This window comes from Haliotis cracherodii, unplaced genomic scaffold (assembly GCF_022045235.1).
Source record: "Haliotis cracherodii isolate W230 unplaced genomic scaffold, xgHalCrac1.p SCAF_1, whole genome shotgun sequence".
NCBI classification, from domain to species: domain Eukaryota; kingdom Metazoa; phylum Mollusca; class Gastropoda; order Lepetellida; family Haliotidae; genus Haliotis; species Haliotis cracherodii.
In genome coordinates this window covers 61,425,220-61,442,419 of record NW_027266264.1, presented here as the reverse complement: position 1 = coordinate 61,442,419, position 17,200 = coordinate 61,425,220, and the positions used below count along the sequence as shown (strand labels likewise).

The 17,200-nt window shown below is 38.9% G+C and overlaps 1 protein-coding gene across 1 annotated transcript; it reads right to left on the bottom strand.

Moving 5' to 3' along the window:
- Positions 1–1,999: 1,999 nt before the first annotated feature.
- LOC139473824 (basigin-like) lies at positions 2,000–13,202 on the bottom strand. The gene is made up of 7 exons (XM_071256953.1): positions 13,035–13,202; positions 11,440–11,754; positions 10,242–10,424; positions 9,853–9,936; positions 6,881–7,177; positions 6,491–6,623; positions 2,000–4,898 (listed from the first exon to the last, which is right to left on the bottom strand). The coding sequence occupies exons 1-7, from the start codon at positions 13,090–13,092 to the stop codon at positions 4,838–4,840; spliced, it is 1,131 nt and encodes a 376-aa protein (XP_071113054.1). The 5' UTR covers positions 13,093–13,202; the 3' UTR covers positions 2,000–4,837.
- Between the last annotated feature and the right edge of the window lie 3,998 nt (positions 13,203–17,200).

Genomic DNA, 17,200 nt, shown 5'->3' with positions numbered 1-17,200 from the left:
CAGCGATGTAATTTGACTTGTTTTGTTTACTTTGGTTATTTTTCTTGACTTAACCTCTAATGTTGTCTGACCGCCACTGTAGTAGTGGATAGAGCATCTGCTGCAGCAGGGGAAGGTTGGTGGTTCGCTCATTCCGCTGCATCATACCAAAAGACGGTAAATGATGGTACTTGTGTCCCTGCCTGGTGTGACCCATGAAGATCCGGGGTAGAATAGGTCTTCAGCAATCCACGCCGTAAAAGGCGACTGTGCTTGTTGTAAGAGGCGACTAACAGGATCATATGGTCAGACTTGCTGACTTGGTTGATGTAGGTCATTGTCCCAATTGCATGGATCGATGCTCATGATGTCAATCACTGAATTGTCTGGTCCAAACTCGGTTATTTACAGACCGCCGTCATATAGATGGAATATTGCTGAGTGCGGCGTTAAACAACAAATAAACAAACAAAAATCTTGCCTGGTGCTCGGTACTGAGGGTAATGAAACAGGGCCTTGTCTGTTAAGCTGAAGCGTAGTAAATCAGTGGGCTAGCACTTTAAAACTGAGATAATGCATGCATGCACGTGAAGGGGTGACTAACACTAACGATCGTGAAAGGGCTAAGGATACAGTTGGGCGTAACCTACTATGACAGAAGGATCGAAGAGTCATGTGAGATCTGAGAAGCAAGAGCCAGTCAGCGCTATAGGAAGCTGCGTCCGGTAAACTGCATTGTTACTTAGTCATGGCTTACGAGATACGTTATATTCTAGCTTGCAGTTACACCTCTAGATTGTCTGTTCCAGACTTGAAGAGATTGTTACATGAGTAGGTGTGTTTTACTGAGTTTAATAAATGTAACAATGTTTGTTTTTCCTGAAGCAATCACGTTTATATTAAACATATCCTATTGATTTTTTTTTTACAAGGACCATCAACTTGGTTCTGCAACTGGTAACATTTTTCACCTTTTTCGACATATTTTAGATAAACATGCCACTGTTACTTCTGGGATTCAGATACTGTCCATCAGATGTGTTCATTTTCAAAAGTTCATAAAACAAAAACACATGATAGAATGAAATTATTTATTAAATCAAATGTACACGCATTCACAATACAAGTGTGTACATGTGTACGCCAGTAAACAAAGGGAGATAACTTTGTAAAGGTGGAAACAACTTGTGAATACAGATGTGAGAATGGACATGTAGAGGAATCAGGCTGGGATTTCTATCTACATTTCTAACAAATACTTGCATGTAACATGAATACAAACGTAAACCACTTGCTTTTCATAGTACAGTCACAAGGTCATTTCGAAACTAAGAAGAATCTCACCCTGTAAGCCTGATAAACATTGAAGCAAATATTTAATAATGACACAGGATCCAAATAATATACATCTATGAATGTCTACATAATTTAAGTCCAAATATGCAAATAATAAATGTAACTAGTTTCTCATTAACATTCTACCTCCACTAGACTATTTACTCATCTATGCACTAATTAGGTAACTTAATATCAGATATAAAAACATCAGAACACTGATTACTAATAATTATGACCTGAAGATAGAAATGATAAAGAAAATATAAATAATATTGCCCATGTGGGAATTAAATTAAGAAAGAACTTTCCCCATGTAAACATTTCAGTGCTATGAAGCCTCTGTCAACAATGAAGGATATTGACACTTCATGTTTCAAATCTGGGCAAGTGATGGAGAATTGGTATCATCATTTTTTAGTTCCACTATATCTTTGTGAAATCCCAACTGAAAAAGATTCTTGCTGGAATGTCGCAAGAATAACAGCAGGTTTGTACAGCTCAGCTGAATATGTGCAGTGACTATAACCATCAACACTTTCATATTACAAACGTTCATAACAAGGTGACGCTTCAATGGAAGTTCAAGACAAATACTTCTACACGACAGGTGTATAGATACCAGAATTTATTTGTCAGCATCACTGATGCCTTGTACATATATATTTTCTTCAAACAATTCAAACATGGAGCAAGAGCCTAATGACCTGCACTGACAATACACACAATTAGTAAAGTTCAAATTCACATATATCACTTGACTCACTTTCACACTATGTAAGAATATAAAAATCCTGCATGATGATATATTACGATGAAGCATCTTTGTGAATACTGCAAGAAAACCAGTTGGAGAAAATCTAAGTCCAACGCTTTATGTCTGGGAAATGGAGTGCCTAGACCCCACACCTCCATCACTCAAAGTTCAAACAATATGGAGGCCTTGTGTCATAAGTTGTAACTATGTCATGACATGAGTCTCCATAGCGATGAATAGTCTCATGACAATTTGACATGCCCTGACAACATGACCTTTCTCTGCGGATGATCATCACATAACCAGATGACATAACAGCCCCTGCATCAACCTACCGGTACCATCCTTGTCATCCCTTCTTGGCAGTATACCGGACAGCAATACTTCAGTGTGTGTTACACAGTGTTAGAAATTGGCACTAGCCCTATAGTCCTACCAAACTGCCCAATGGTTAAGGTATCATGAGGGCTAGTAGAAATTTTCCATTTTAAGGGTTTTGCTATATGTTATAATTACCAGGGTATAAGGACGAGTGGACTAAAACTGTTAGTTTCTACCGCTGGTTACACCTAGCTGGATCTCTGAAACTGGTCTAGCAGTATTCTCCTAAACCATCCTACATACGGTATTAATAAGCTAAAGCAAGATGCATCCATTAATTAACTCACTGCCCATACAATATTCATAAAGGATAATTTCTCTATATATATTAGAGAATGTTTGTAAATTTCGTTTCAGATTCAAACATGATTCATAAGTGCCCACATCCAACTTCTCCAATTATCAGAAAAACAATCAACTTCTATTTCCTTGAAAACGATCAAACGATCTACATGCTACACACTTCTGGATATCATGGTACAATATATACAGGTTCATAAAACAAATGCAGTATGGAAAGCTCCACTACAGAACTGTGAAAAATATGATCAACAACAACAACAACCATTCTCACATCATTTCAAATGATACCTTGGTTTTATACGTGATCAAATATTTGAACAATTCTGGTATGTCCAACAGACAGAGTTTGTCCAAATCACTGAGTGACTAATCACAAGTGATTGGATTAACCGGTCCAGAATTGATTATGCTGATAAAAGAGTTGAACAACAAACCAATATCTTGCTGATGCAGGCTTGTGGACCTGGTCTAGGTTTTTTTAAAACAAAGGTACCATTCAATGTCTTTCTCACTCCTTCAGACATTCTGTATAAATATACAGTGGAGCAGGCGATCCTGTCAGCAATATCATGATCCACTGAGAGGTATGGTTGGTTGGCATTGCACGCCACCACCAGCTCTCATGGTTGACAATAACAAGCTATAGAACTACTATTAGCCCATGAGCTGTAGGTACCTGGTGGGCTAAAAACAGTTCCAGCTTTAGAAGGTGTTTCCTGGCTTCACCACTACTGGCTCCAGTGAACGTGTATTTAGGGATATTCGTAGGAGCTGGCTCCACGACGGACCTTACTGCTCTAGTTTGGAATCCTACACAGCTTCACAGGCCCTTCTGTCGTGTCTTAAATATTTTGAAATCAATGAATATTACGAGTGTCAGAAATGCACCATCCTATACTTGTGACTTGATTGATCTAGACATATTTAAGCAATGACAAAGAGCCTGTGCTTCAACTGGGGTATAGTTAAAAAACAGGAGATCACTAACAGTTCCTTTAGTTTAAACTTTCAGCCTAATATGTGGAGTTACATACTTTAAACACATTGCATATTTACAAATACATGTAGAGTCAAGAAATTACAAATTTATAACATTTACATGACCCTTATGTTCTTGACATAATAAAATACTAATCACTCCAAGATATCTATATGAAGACGTTTGAAGAGAAAATATGTATAAATAAAAACTCCAAATTTGAAAGCAAGGTTGTACAGAGAGCAGTATGACGAATCAACAGCAATAGCTCATATGAAGGGTAGCATTGATACAGTGAAAGTTACACTGAACAATGAGGTCACTGGCTGAAATACACACCCTTCAAATGTTGGAACAATTGTTGACCAGATATTAACACCTGCAATATATATGAACATATATCAGAAGTGTTATGATGCAAGTCAAATATATATTTTCACAAAAATTGAATTTTGGAACATGTGAAACGGTGGCAAAATAAATAGTTAAAATTTGAATTAACCTGAACCATGCTAAAACAATCCAGTCATGTCTTCCAACTGACACATTTTAGACCTTAGTCAATAGCAGTAGAAATTACTTCACTAAAATCTGTAATAACGTACCTATTTACAATTTCAATAAACACGATAAAAGGTATAACATATAAACAGAGAGAGAATTTATGAACACAAAGCAACATTATCAGTCTATCATAAGACCCAGAAATTTGTAACAATTATGAAAATAATAGTAACCATTGCGACACAATTGTAAATTCTCCCTCTGTTTTCTAGCAATCTGATATTTTAAAATGATCACAATCTGTAGAGATCTCCAACTTCCCTCCAATGTTGCGGAATGCCTAGACTGATGTAAGGAGGTGAATCTAGGCCAACTTTAAGAATGGTATCTGTTATTGAGATTGTTCTATCTCTGATGTCGCATTTTCCATTTTATCAAGAAGGTGAACCATGGATCTCCCTGAACTTGTATAAAACATTTCTTGAAATATGTTCTTACAAAGTTTGAATTTTGTATTCCAGAACATCTATATTTACTTGTTCCACAATTTATTTCTGTAACACTATGACGCCTGAGAACCTCTTGATGTACTGTGCCATTTAAGCTCGAACATTTCTCTGCCTCACTTCATCCTTGCCCTTGTGGTCTGCAGCATTAGCACTGAAACATAGTGGCATCAAGTCAAACAACAATTCCTAACACTGATACCGTTAGCATAAAAACAGTGGCATCAAGTCAAACAACAATTCCTAACACTGATACCGTTAGCATAAAAACAGTGGCATCAAGTCAAACAACAATTCCTAACACTGATACCGTTAGCATAGAAACAGTGGCATCAAGTCAAAAAACAATTCCTAACACTGATACCGTTAGCATAGAAACAGTGGCATCAAGTCAAACAACAATTCCTAACATTGATACTCTTAGCATAGAAACAGTGGCATCAAGTCAAACATTATTCCTAATTCCAATACCGTTAGCATAGAAACAGTGGCATCAAGTCTAACATTATTCCTAATTCCAATACCGTCAGCATAGAAACAGTGGCATCAAGTCAAACATTATTCCTAATTCCAATACCGTCAGCATAGAAACACTGGCATCAAGTCAAACATTATTCCTTATTCCAATACCGTCAGCTAGAAACAGTGGCATCAAGTCAAACATTATTCCTAATTCCAATACCGTCAACATAGAAACAGTGGCATCAAGTCAAACATTATTCCTTATTCCAATACCTTCAGCATAGAAACAGTGGCATCAAGTCAAACATTATTCCTAATTCCAATACCATCAACATAGAAACACTGGCATCAAGTCAAACATTATTCCTTATTCCATTACCGTCAGCTAGAAACAGTGGCATCAAGTCAAACATTATTCCTTATTCCAATACCGTCAGCATAGAAACAGTGGCATCAAGTCAAACATTATTCCTAATTCCAATACCTTCAGCATAGAAACAGTGGCATCAAGTCAAACATTATTCCTTATTCCAATACCGTCAGCATAGAAACAGTGGCATCAAGTCAAACATTATTCCTTATTCCAATACCCTCAGCATAGAAACAGTGGCATCAAGTCTAACAATTTGTAACTCCAATTATGTTAGCATTGCAACATAGTGGCATCAAGTCAAACATCAACTCCTAACTCCAGTATCAAGAAAACAAAACTGACTTAAAAAGGGAAACTCAAGGATTTTGTTTGGATGTAACAAGTTTTCATGTGATATAATTCGGGATTAGAGACTCTTTTTGATTGAGAATCACCTTACATGTATGTCTATTATCATGCTTCTAAAGATGACTGATCTACATACTGACATTGAGGAAAGAGGCTTGGGTTTATATTTCATCAAGGTTGTGTCATCACACTTGAAAAGTAAAGACTTTGGGGAAGCAAGGTAAGGCCATTGCTTAAATTTAAGATCACAACAACTTTGATCAGCATGATAAGCATATGATTATGACAAGGACTTCGATCAGTATATGATTATGACAAGGACTTCGATCAGTATATGATTATGAAAATGACTTTGATCAGCACACGATTATGACGAGGACTTCGATCAGCATACGACTATGACAAGGACTTTGTTCAGCATACGATTATGACGAGTACTTTCATCAGCATATAATTTTGACAAGGAATTTGATCAGCATATGATTATGACAAGGATCTAACGTAACAGCCCATGATTATTCCCATTGCCTATGGAGGAAAGTTGTAAATATAAAAATACTTACGAGTTTGCTGCATCAGCATCATTGACCTCATCCTCAGATTTGCTGCGCTTCTTTTCGTAAATGAAGATGATGATGCACAGGACAATCACTTCAGCAACAATGCCAAGGAAGGGCCACAGTGCAGCCAACTTGTCTGCAAAAGACAACACAGATCCTTACTAAAGACGCTACATATTTTACAGATCTTAGGAAGGGGACCAAGTGAATATTTTAATATGGCCGTCACAGCAGACATGTCAAAACCTGGATCAAGGATCATGATTTAATGAACAGTACATGCAGATAATCTAGCTTCATTACCAGTTCAATTCTCCACATTACCTATCATGGACCAGCGTTACACTGAGAATTACTGCATGAAACTGCATTATGATATCAGAGTGTACATACCCTTGACTCGGACAACAATGGTGCCATTGGCCGATTGGTTGAAGTAGGAACTGTAGGCAAGACACATGTACTTTCCCTTGTCATCAAAGTCCACTTTAGCAATTTGCAGCATGCCGTCTTCGTTGTTGCTGTGGTCGTCAACCGTCACTACGATTTTCTTGTGATCCTCAATACGGACATCATCCTTGAACCAGGTGATGGCAGTTGCTGGGAAGCCGACAACGTCACAGCGGAGAGTCAGGGGATCCCCCTCAATCAGGTTCTTGGACTTGTCAAACTTGCGCACATAGGGTGCAGCTGCAATTACATGGCATGTTACAACAAAGACCTGGTTGTTTGTCAGCTGGAAATACAGTAGAATCTATCAAAACTGGATACAGATAGATAATAATATGAAGACACTGTCTCTTTGTATCGCCATGTGAACAGTTGTAACACTAACAGTAATATGTAGACACTGTCTCTTTGTATCTCCATGTGAACAGTTGTAACACTAACAGTAATATGTAGACACTGTCTCTTTGTATCTCCATGTGAACAGTTGTAACACTAACAGTAATATGTAGACACTGTCTCTTTGTATCTCCATGTGAACAATTGTAACACTAACAGTAATATGTAGACACTGTCTCTTTGTATCGCCATGTAGACAGTTGTAACACTAACAGTAATATGTAGACACTGTCTCTTTGTATCTCCATGTGAACAGTTGTAACACTAACAGTAATATGTAGACACTGTCTCTTTGTATCTCCATGTGAACAGTTGTAACACTAACAGTAATATGTAGACACTGTCTCTTTGTATCGCCATGTGAACAGTTGTAACACTAACAGTAATATGTAGACACTGTTTCTTTGTATCGCCATGTGAACAGTTGTAACACTAACAGTAATATGTAGACACTGTCTCTTTGTATCTCCATGTGAACAGTTGTAACACTAACAGTAATATGTAGACACTGTCTCTTTGTATCGCCATGTGAACAGTTGTAACACTAACAGTAATATGTAGACACTGTCTCTTTGTATCTCCATGTGAACAGTTGTAACACTAACAGTAATATGTAGACACTGTCTCTTTGTATCGCCATGTAGACAGTTGTAACACTAACAGTAATATGTAGACACTGTCTCTTTGTATCTCCATGTGAACAGTTGTAACACTAACAGCAATACAGTGGTCCCTCGCTACCAATGGGGTCCAAATAGACGATGAGCCGTTTAACCGAGGCTGAGGCCGGGGAGCACGTTCGGCCAATCTCACGATCTTCGCCTTGTCTCGCACATTGCAATGATACAAGTTGTTTACGGTTCACAGTGTAAAAAATATATCCATTATGTTTTCGCGGTTTGTTATTATTTACAAGCCTTAACTGTCACATTCAATGTGAAAGTACTCTACTTACATGAAAATATCGATCGATAATGGTAGTAACAGACACTATGAGTGAAGAGCCAATCACAATTCATTACACAAAAACAGCGTGTTTCAGTGGCATTGATTGGTCATGTTGCTTAAAATACGGAAATCGAGAGTTTTGACCAGCACTAGAATTTATTACATGTGCGCATTCATACAAATATAAATACACATTCAAGCCAGATTAATTGGTTTGATACGGTTACTTGATCTGAATCAAAAGGAATGACCGTCGTGTCGTGACAGCAACTACATGTGAGTTGACTGTGTCGCCTCAAATTGGTTAGCCCACTTGGTTCTCTTTTATTGCATGCATGCACTTCTAAGATCAAAGGATGTATAGTGTGAAAAGTTAACTAGCAGAACAATCGTATTTCCGGGACTTGCCGAGGATGTTTTCAAACAGATTATTAGAACTCCATTCAGCGGTAAACAGTTGATTATGCAATGAGAAGCGTTATGTGCAAATGAACAACAAACAACAATACAATCATGTCTGTGTAAAACTCTCAGTATAAAAAGTGTACATAAATTTTGGGAGCCATGCGTTACCGCTCGTAGTAATCGAGGTAGCGCTTTATCGAAGGGCACAATAGCGAGGGATCACTGTATGTAGACACTGTCTCTTTGTATCTCCACATAGACAGTTGTAACACTAACAGTAATATGTAGACACTGTCACTTTGTATCTCCATGTGAACAGTTGTAACACTAACAGTAAAAATGTAGACACTGTCACTTTGTATCTCCATGTAGACATTTGTAACACTAACAATAATATGTAGACACTGTCTCTTTGTATCTCCACGTAGACAGTTGTAACCATGGTAACACTAACAATAATATGTAGACACTGTCTCTTTGTATCTCCACGTAGACAGTTGTAACCATGGTAACACTAACAATAATATGTAGACACTGTCTCTTTGTATCTCCACGTAGACAGTTGTAACAGCAATCATGACTATCATGAAGGCAGGGTTGCTGGATCAAAGTGAATGATGTACCATGTATGATAGATAATGTTTTTTGAAATTATGTAACGAAAACAAGACATGTCATCTTTCAGTCTGAAATGACATCAGCATGATCAGTGAGTGAGTCTTTATGTCAAATTTTAGCGATATTCCAGCAACAAATGGCAGGGGACACCAGAAATGACCACAATTAAGACATTACGCCCATGTGGGAAATCGAACCTGGGCCTTTGGTGTAAAAAGCATGACAAGTGAACGCTTTAACCAAGAGGCTACCCCACATAACATTAGATCAGTAAATACACTGATCATGCTGATATGGTCTTGTAAGATGGAGACGTGCGCCCACCAATCACACACACACACGCACGCACACGCACGCACACACACACACACACACACACACACACACACACACACACACACACACACACACACACACACACACACGCACACGCACGCACGCACACACACACACGACCAACACATGTATGAAGTCTATACATGAAACCAGCATGCGCTTAGTAGTGTTCAAGAATCACGCTCACCCTGATCAAAGCTATAACAACTTACCATAGAAATTAACAGGGACCTTGGCAACTTGTGCGTTTTCCTTGAATGTGAACACACAGAAATACTCGCCACAATCATTGCGAACTGGAAATAAAATGAACAAATCTGGATTAAGATTTAACTATATTTTAAGATTTGTAATTGATGTCAGCATGATGATGGCGGTACAATCTTCACATGTTAAAAGACCCCCGGAATCATCAATACTGTTTGTCTGTTGTATAAAATACTGATTCAACCACTTAATGACTATCTGTAATTAACCATAAATCAGTTCATTGTCACCGACATTTACGTAAGACTTTGGATCCTAGAAACACAAGTAAAAATAACACATGTTATCATGCCTACAACTTGACTATTCTAAAACAGCCTGGAGCAGAACCTACTTGGGTCAATGACGACAAGGCTGTTGTTGGCTTCAAATATGTCATACTTGTCGTCTTTCACCAGCTTTTTGTCCCCCTTTTGCCAGTGCATGGTGTATTTCTCTGGAGCAATGTTGGTGGCCATGTTGCAGGCCAAGGTGGCACTATGCATGTTCTTCACATACTCACTGTTTGTGGTTGTTACTGAAACCAAAACGTATAACACATAATCCTGATTACCGTATTCAACGTAATAAGCGCCCAGGGCACTCTCAAAATAAGAAATAGAGGGCTCTTACTAGAATATTATTTTGATGAAAAAGATGAAAGAACGTAAATTTCGTGTTTTATGTTTACAGCCTGAAATGATACAAATGAAAAGCCTGTGCGTATTATACATGACAGATATATTTTTCCAGAATTTAATCTCCCATCATTAAGCGTGCATATAACATGAGTGTGTATTATAAACGAATAAATAAGTCTTGTGTACATTGATCAATCGGAGAGTGCTAATTGTGATTGTTCACTAGCTAATATATTAGCAAATATCGCTGTGGGCGCTTATTAGAGCGGGGCGCTTATTACGTCAAATACGGTATAAACACACAAAATCCGGCAGACAACTAAACAGTGGTTAAGAATCAATACCACATGTGTCTAAAGCTGATAGCTTTTCTGTTAGTATGCAATCTCGAATCAATCCAACTGAACAAACAACATGTTAATCCATCTGGGAAATAGTAAGTCAGTTGTAAACATTTTCTCTCTCATTATGTTGGAACTCCAAAAGACATACAACAATGTCATTAAAATCGGTTCTTAGTTCTCACAACAAAGATCTGAGAATATCCCATTATGGGTCACGTCAGAACAACCCTTCATCCGACCAAACTTGGGACTATGTTATTAATATCTAAATCTGCTATTTAAAATGTTCAATCTGTAAATCTCATACAGCTAGAAACTACACTGCTGACAGACTAAAAATTAAATTTAAGTTTCAGTCACATGGAAAATAAGAAGTCACCTGCAACAGCATTTTAACATGTCTGAACTAAAAGTCTATGCTTACAAAATACATAATATTGACCGGAGCCAAGTAAGTTAAAACATTTTGATTACCCAAATAAAAGTTGAAATACCCAATGGAAACGATTACCTGTGAGAAAATACTCAATAGCTAAAAAACAAAGCAAAGCAAAGATAATATTCTTACCATTTAAAACCGTCACTGTTATGGTTCTGTCTTGCGCTCCTGTCAGTTTACATCTATACTCTTCGGAATCCGCAGAGCTGGTTGAGGTTTTCTGAATAGACACCAACTCTGTCTGGTGGCTTCTGTCCCCTGGGACGTAACTCATCTTGGTGACCACATGGAATCCTGCGTCAGCGGCCTTCTGATTCCCTTTATACCACACTACATCTACCATCCCCTCGGTAGTATCTTCCCCGGTGCAGGTCAAGTTGAGGCCATTTGGAGCCACCACGTACAGTGTAGCATAGTTGGGTTCTATGGTTAACTCGCAGTGCACTGAAACACAATTAACAAGTGACATAAGCAGGAAACAAACATCAGAAGGTAGGCATGATAAACCTGGGGAAGGTCGTGGGGTATATTGTTGAGTATCTAATTTCCATAACCTTTATTCAGTCCTGTCTGTTGATTTCCAAATAAATCGTGAGGGAAAAGCCAATGTCACCAACATGATCAAGGCAGGGCTTGAAAAATTTCTTTAACCCAACTTGTCCTGTAGGACAATTAGATATTATTTCACACTCGGGCTGCAATATTTGCACTTGCCCTTTTAAGTTTTATATAGTTTTATGTTCTCAGTTATTATTACCATATCTGACAGACAATACATTCACCATGTTCACAGACATCTACATTCATCTCTGTCCCTTCAAGTCACCCAGATGTGAACATTTCATTTACGTCAATATCGCTTCTTGCTGTTTGTCATTCTCTTGAAAATGTTTTATAAACTGTAAATTTATCATTTAACTTGTCAATTGAGACTTTTTCGCAAAGTGCCATTTTTACTATTTGACCAGCGTGTATTCCTTTGCTTCCAACAGAGATCTTGTAGCTTTCAAAAATATTTTTTGGGGGTCAAAGGACATCCTCCAAACAAGAGGATTCATTTCTAACAAATTTTGAATGGAGGTTGGGGTAATTTCACTTTAAAAACATTCCGGAAACTATCATAAAGAAACGTTAATGTGTACACTTTCCACTTTTGAAAATATCTCCTTTCCACCGTTTCTCGATGAAATGAACATGATATTTGGCTTGACACATGAAATATCCTCTATATTTCCCCCAAGTAAAATGATGAAAGAAATGGACTTTGACACTTCAAAAGACAAAGAGGAATGGCCCAAGGCTCACTTAAGATCAACCCAGGCTTAGCAAGGATTTAGAAGAGGGTTCAGGTTTAGTGTGACTTTCAAGGAAATATTGTGAAGATAAGTGGCTCTTGCTGGTGTGCAGAATATCTAACTTCTTCGCTTTACGTACACCGACAAGGAGTGTTACACTGCACACGGCATATCCCATGGACCTAGTCTAATATATGTGCGCCGTGTGTACAATATATATGCACCCTGATGTCTTTCACGTTACTGAAGAGTGATTGACACGGTGGGGGGATGTATATCAAACTGGCTATTTCTGGTTTTAAACACACAATGCATAAACATGGTGCGTAATATGTGATTCGGTTGGATCAGCTGATTTCAAGCCACGGAATCTGACCTTGGCTTGAAATCATATCGCTGTTATAAATGGGTTTTGAAGAATGTACTCACCATAAACAGCACTTATAACCACGGCAAGTGGTGCTAGAAGCTTGAATAATTTCGCCATTGCGTACTGATCGAAGACTACAACACACAACTAGGTATTTGAAGGCTGTTTCCACTATTCGTCGTTCCTTCTATGCTTTCGACGATTACTTCAGCGACAATGGAGGAGGAGCTTCGTGCGCATGCGCGAATTTCCCACAACTTATACCTTGTTTCATAAAAACGAACCTCATCTTCAATACAGATCTAATTATGTTAATTAGGCATACACAAGGTCTAACTTCACTAGTCTCAAAGGGATTATATACACGTGACTGTATGTAGAAATGATTTCTTGCAGACACACCTAGACAAAAGTACATATAAAATGGCTTAGATCCTCAAACGGTTTACAAATCAGAAACGAGAACTAACTGGCCCACTTAGGGTTCATACGACTTGGGTAATCAGCTGTTGACCTCTATTTACCGTTTACTCCATTTTCCTTGTGAACTCTTCTACGACATTATATGATATATATGGTAATTGTTTTTGAATATATCTTAACTGTGTAACCTATGAATTTCGAATTTAATGCAGATGATCTAGTTTACAATGTAATGACCCACAGGTGTAGATAGCTGTACACAAATATTTTTTATTGACCCATGTCTCCCACATACGAAACTGAATTAGGGTCGCAATATATCTTAATATATGGAACAGGCCTAAACGCTTATTCAGAGTGTGTGGTAAACTGTGCTATGCATGGTGTCCCGTGCAGCTTATACGTGCAGAATTTTGGTATAGTAAAGGTTGCTATCAAGCGATTATTCCACGCGCTGCTTAATCATGAACGTGGATATTTTTTAGCGCAACTGTTTTTTTTTTACATATCATATGTATTAGTACTGATTGGTAGGCGTGGCACTGGTCTCGTGTGCAGAAAGGGATTTCCATTATGATGTATTTAGCTCACGTGGTACTTTAAGTCTTCTAGCCTTTGGGTGTCACTCGATTGCACCCTTTAAGTGTAATATCCCACTGAGGCATGTGTATTCGTCATCAGGACTATGTGTGTGAGAGGTGATAATGGAACGAATCTTTTTTACAATAACGAGGAGTATTTCATTTATATCACAGCGTTTCAGCTTAATGTGAGGGGAGTATTCACATCATTAGGATCATAATCAGGACGTGTCTGGGATCCGAACCCATCACAGCGGACCCTGGCAAATAGAGTGGACGGAATTCTGCTGAACCAATTGCGGCGTCTTTATAACCAGTGGTCCAGCCGTGCCTTCGCAATCCCTGTGAGGTGATGTTAGGTTCGAGTGACTGCAGCTATGAATATACAAAACCACGTACAGAGTGCTTTGGCATAATATGGTGGCATTTCTATCGGTGTTGCAATCGTCATAGCGTTATAATTACTTGTAGAGAACTTGTGAAAGGGCTTTCCCCCCCTTCTCTTTCTCTGTGGGTGTCTCCCCCGCCCCCTTCTCTCTCAATACTGGGTGACTTGATGGATCGGGTGGTGAGACTGGGTGACTTGATGGATCGGGTGGTGAGACTGGGTGACTTGATGGATCGGGTGGTGAGACTGGGTGACTTGATGGATCGTGTTGTCAGACTGGGTGACTTGATGGATCGGGTGGTCAGACTGGGTGACTTGATGGATCGGGTGGTCAGACTGGGTGACTTGATTGATTGGGTGGTCAGACTGGGTGACTTGATGTGTGTCTCTCTCTCTCTCTCTCTCTCTCTCTCTCTCTGTTCTGTGTCTCTCTCTCTGTGTTCTCTCAGTCTGCCCCCCCCCCCCTCTCTCTCTCTCTCTCTCTGTGTCTCCCCCTCTCTCTCTCGGGTGAATAAAGTGCGACTCTATGTAGCTATTTGTCTGTGATATAAGCGGCGCATGAACGTCAGAGGACAGGCGGACTGATGTGACACATACTAATGTGACCATGTGTGGTGCTCAACACAGGAAGGACTCGGCCGACGGGAATCTCGCAAACACACTACAAAGGTTGAATCCGCCATTACTTATAGCTACTCACAACCATAAGTTCTTGAAACAGTTTGCATACAGCGATCAGCAGAAACGAAGGTTGACACCAGAGACACTAAAACAAACTTATTTTATGGTCTCTGTTGACACAAAACGTGATCTTTTCTATATGGATATTTATTTATCCGGGACTGTCTTCAAAACAGCCCCAAACTAATCCAATCTTATGTAGACGAAAACCCCGAAATGTTACCAGTAACGAAAAACGTAGCTGTGGCATATCAGATGTTCACAGTGTCAATTGAAAACAGTATGATGCAATATGTTTATGGATTTCAACTTCTTTATTATTAGGCACACATCGTGTCGGAGTACATACTTACTCCTTCATTAGGCGAATGAGTGAGTGAGTATGGATTTACAACTCTTTTATCACGGCGGGGGACACAAGAAATGGGCTTCACACATTGTACCCATGTCGAGAATCGAACCCGGGCCTTTGGGGTGAAGATCGAACGCTTTAACCACTAGACTACCCGACCGCCCCTCAGGTGAATGAGAAAGCATATACTCCGAAACGTCGCGTTCCTAATAATAAAGAAGTCGACATCCATAAATTCTCTTCTTATGAGTATCACTTCTAAATGTCATTCAAAGACAGGGCCACGGGTAGCCCAGTCGTCTAAGGCGCCGCGATTCGCTGTACAGAGTTGCGTCCCTTGGACACGCCTGAAACCCATGATTGTGGGTTCGAGTCCCGGTTCGCCCCGATTATGTTTCTAGGTTTGTCAACACCATACTCGTGCTCGTGGGTTTCACCGAAGTGGTAAACGTCTGAGACCTGCATCACTTCGGGTTTTCCGCCCACATTAAGCTGACACGCCGTGATATAACTGTAATAGTGTTAAAAGTGGCGTTAAACTCAACTCACTCACTCACTCATTCAAAGACATGAAATATGTTGTTCTGTCACAGAAGATCTTCTTTACACCGTGCATTCGGTTTGTATACCATGAACAAAGTTTGCAAACGACTTTTAATGCAAAGTGTTATTTATGAACTTTAGACTGTCAGAACTCATGCGTCTGTTATAAGCTACTCCCTATCATGTATAGCACAATGAAAGCACTTTATAACACTCTGTCGTGGGTCAGCGAGTCTGCCATATAGTATAGTCTATTTCATCATACGATCTGCAAACCTGGGAATACTGAATATATAGATAGAGAAGTCGTTTTGCTGACAAGCTGTATGCCGCGTCACATGCCCTCTGTAAACCTACTCCCACTTATGTCTATAGTATTGTCGGGGCGATGCTTTCTCACGGTAACCATGTGAGAGGGACTACTTTCAAGACCTGCATGGATCTTTTATATTTAAGACCTAGATTTTACAGCTGAATTCTAAAAACATCATTTTAATGTGCATCTACTGGTTAAAAGTCACAAATATTTTCAAATGAAAATTCCATGACGTGAATAGAACCTGCAACATGTGTATTGAAACCCACTGTTTTCCCACTAAACCAACGTTGCACGTGAGGAAAGGGTGTTCAGTCTTATATGCATGTTCTGACTTCAGTTGTCTCTTACCTGCAGTCATGCGACTTCTATAAACAGCATTGTTTCACTATAATGCATCGCGATGTTGTCTTACCCTTTCTTTTATTTCTTGAATTTAGGCGATTCTTAGGTTGGTAAAAACACTCCTCTAGTTTGTTTGAAAACCTCGGACTAGTGTTTTACCTATAACTTCAGAAATACACAATGCCTTTTTAGAAAGTGGTCAAATGTAACAAATATTATTTTTGGGATTACACTTTCTTAGTATGGTCCAAATTCGTGTACTTTTTAGGGTTGAGACCCATTGGTGATATGATGAGTGAGTGAGGCACCTAATCGCAAGCTTACGTTACTAAAAAAATGTAATCCCAAATATAACATTTGTTAAAGTTGATGGTAGTTTGTTAGTATCAAACGGGTGGATATAGATTGTAAATATTTGTATATTCTTGAAAATACCCACGTTTTGTGTATTGTTTGTTTTGTTTGTTGTTTAACGCCGCACTGAGCAATTTTCCAGCAATATGACGACAGTCTTGAAAATAATCGAGTCTGGACCAGGCAATCCAGTGATTGACATCATGAGTATCGATCCACGCAATTGGGACACGATGACATGC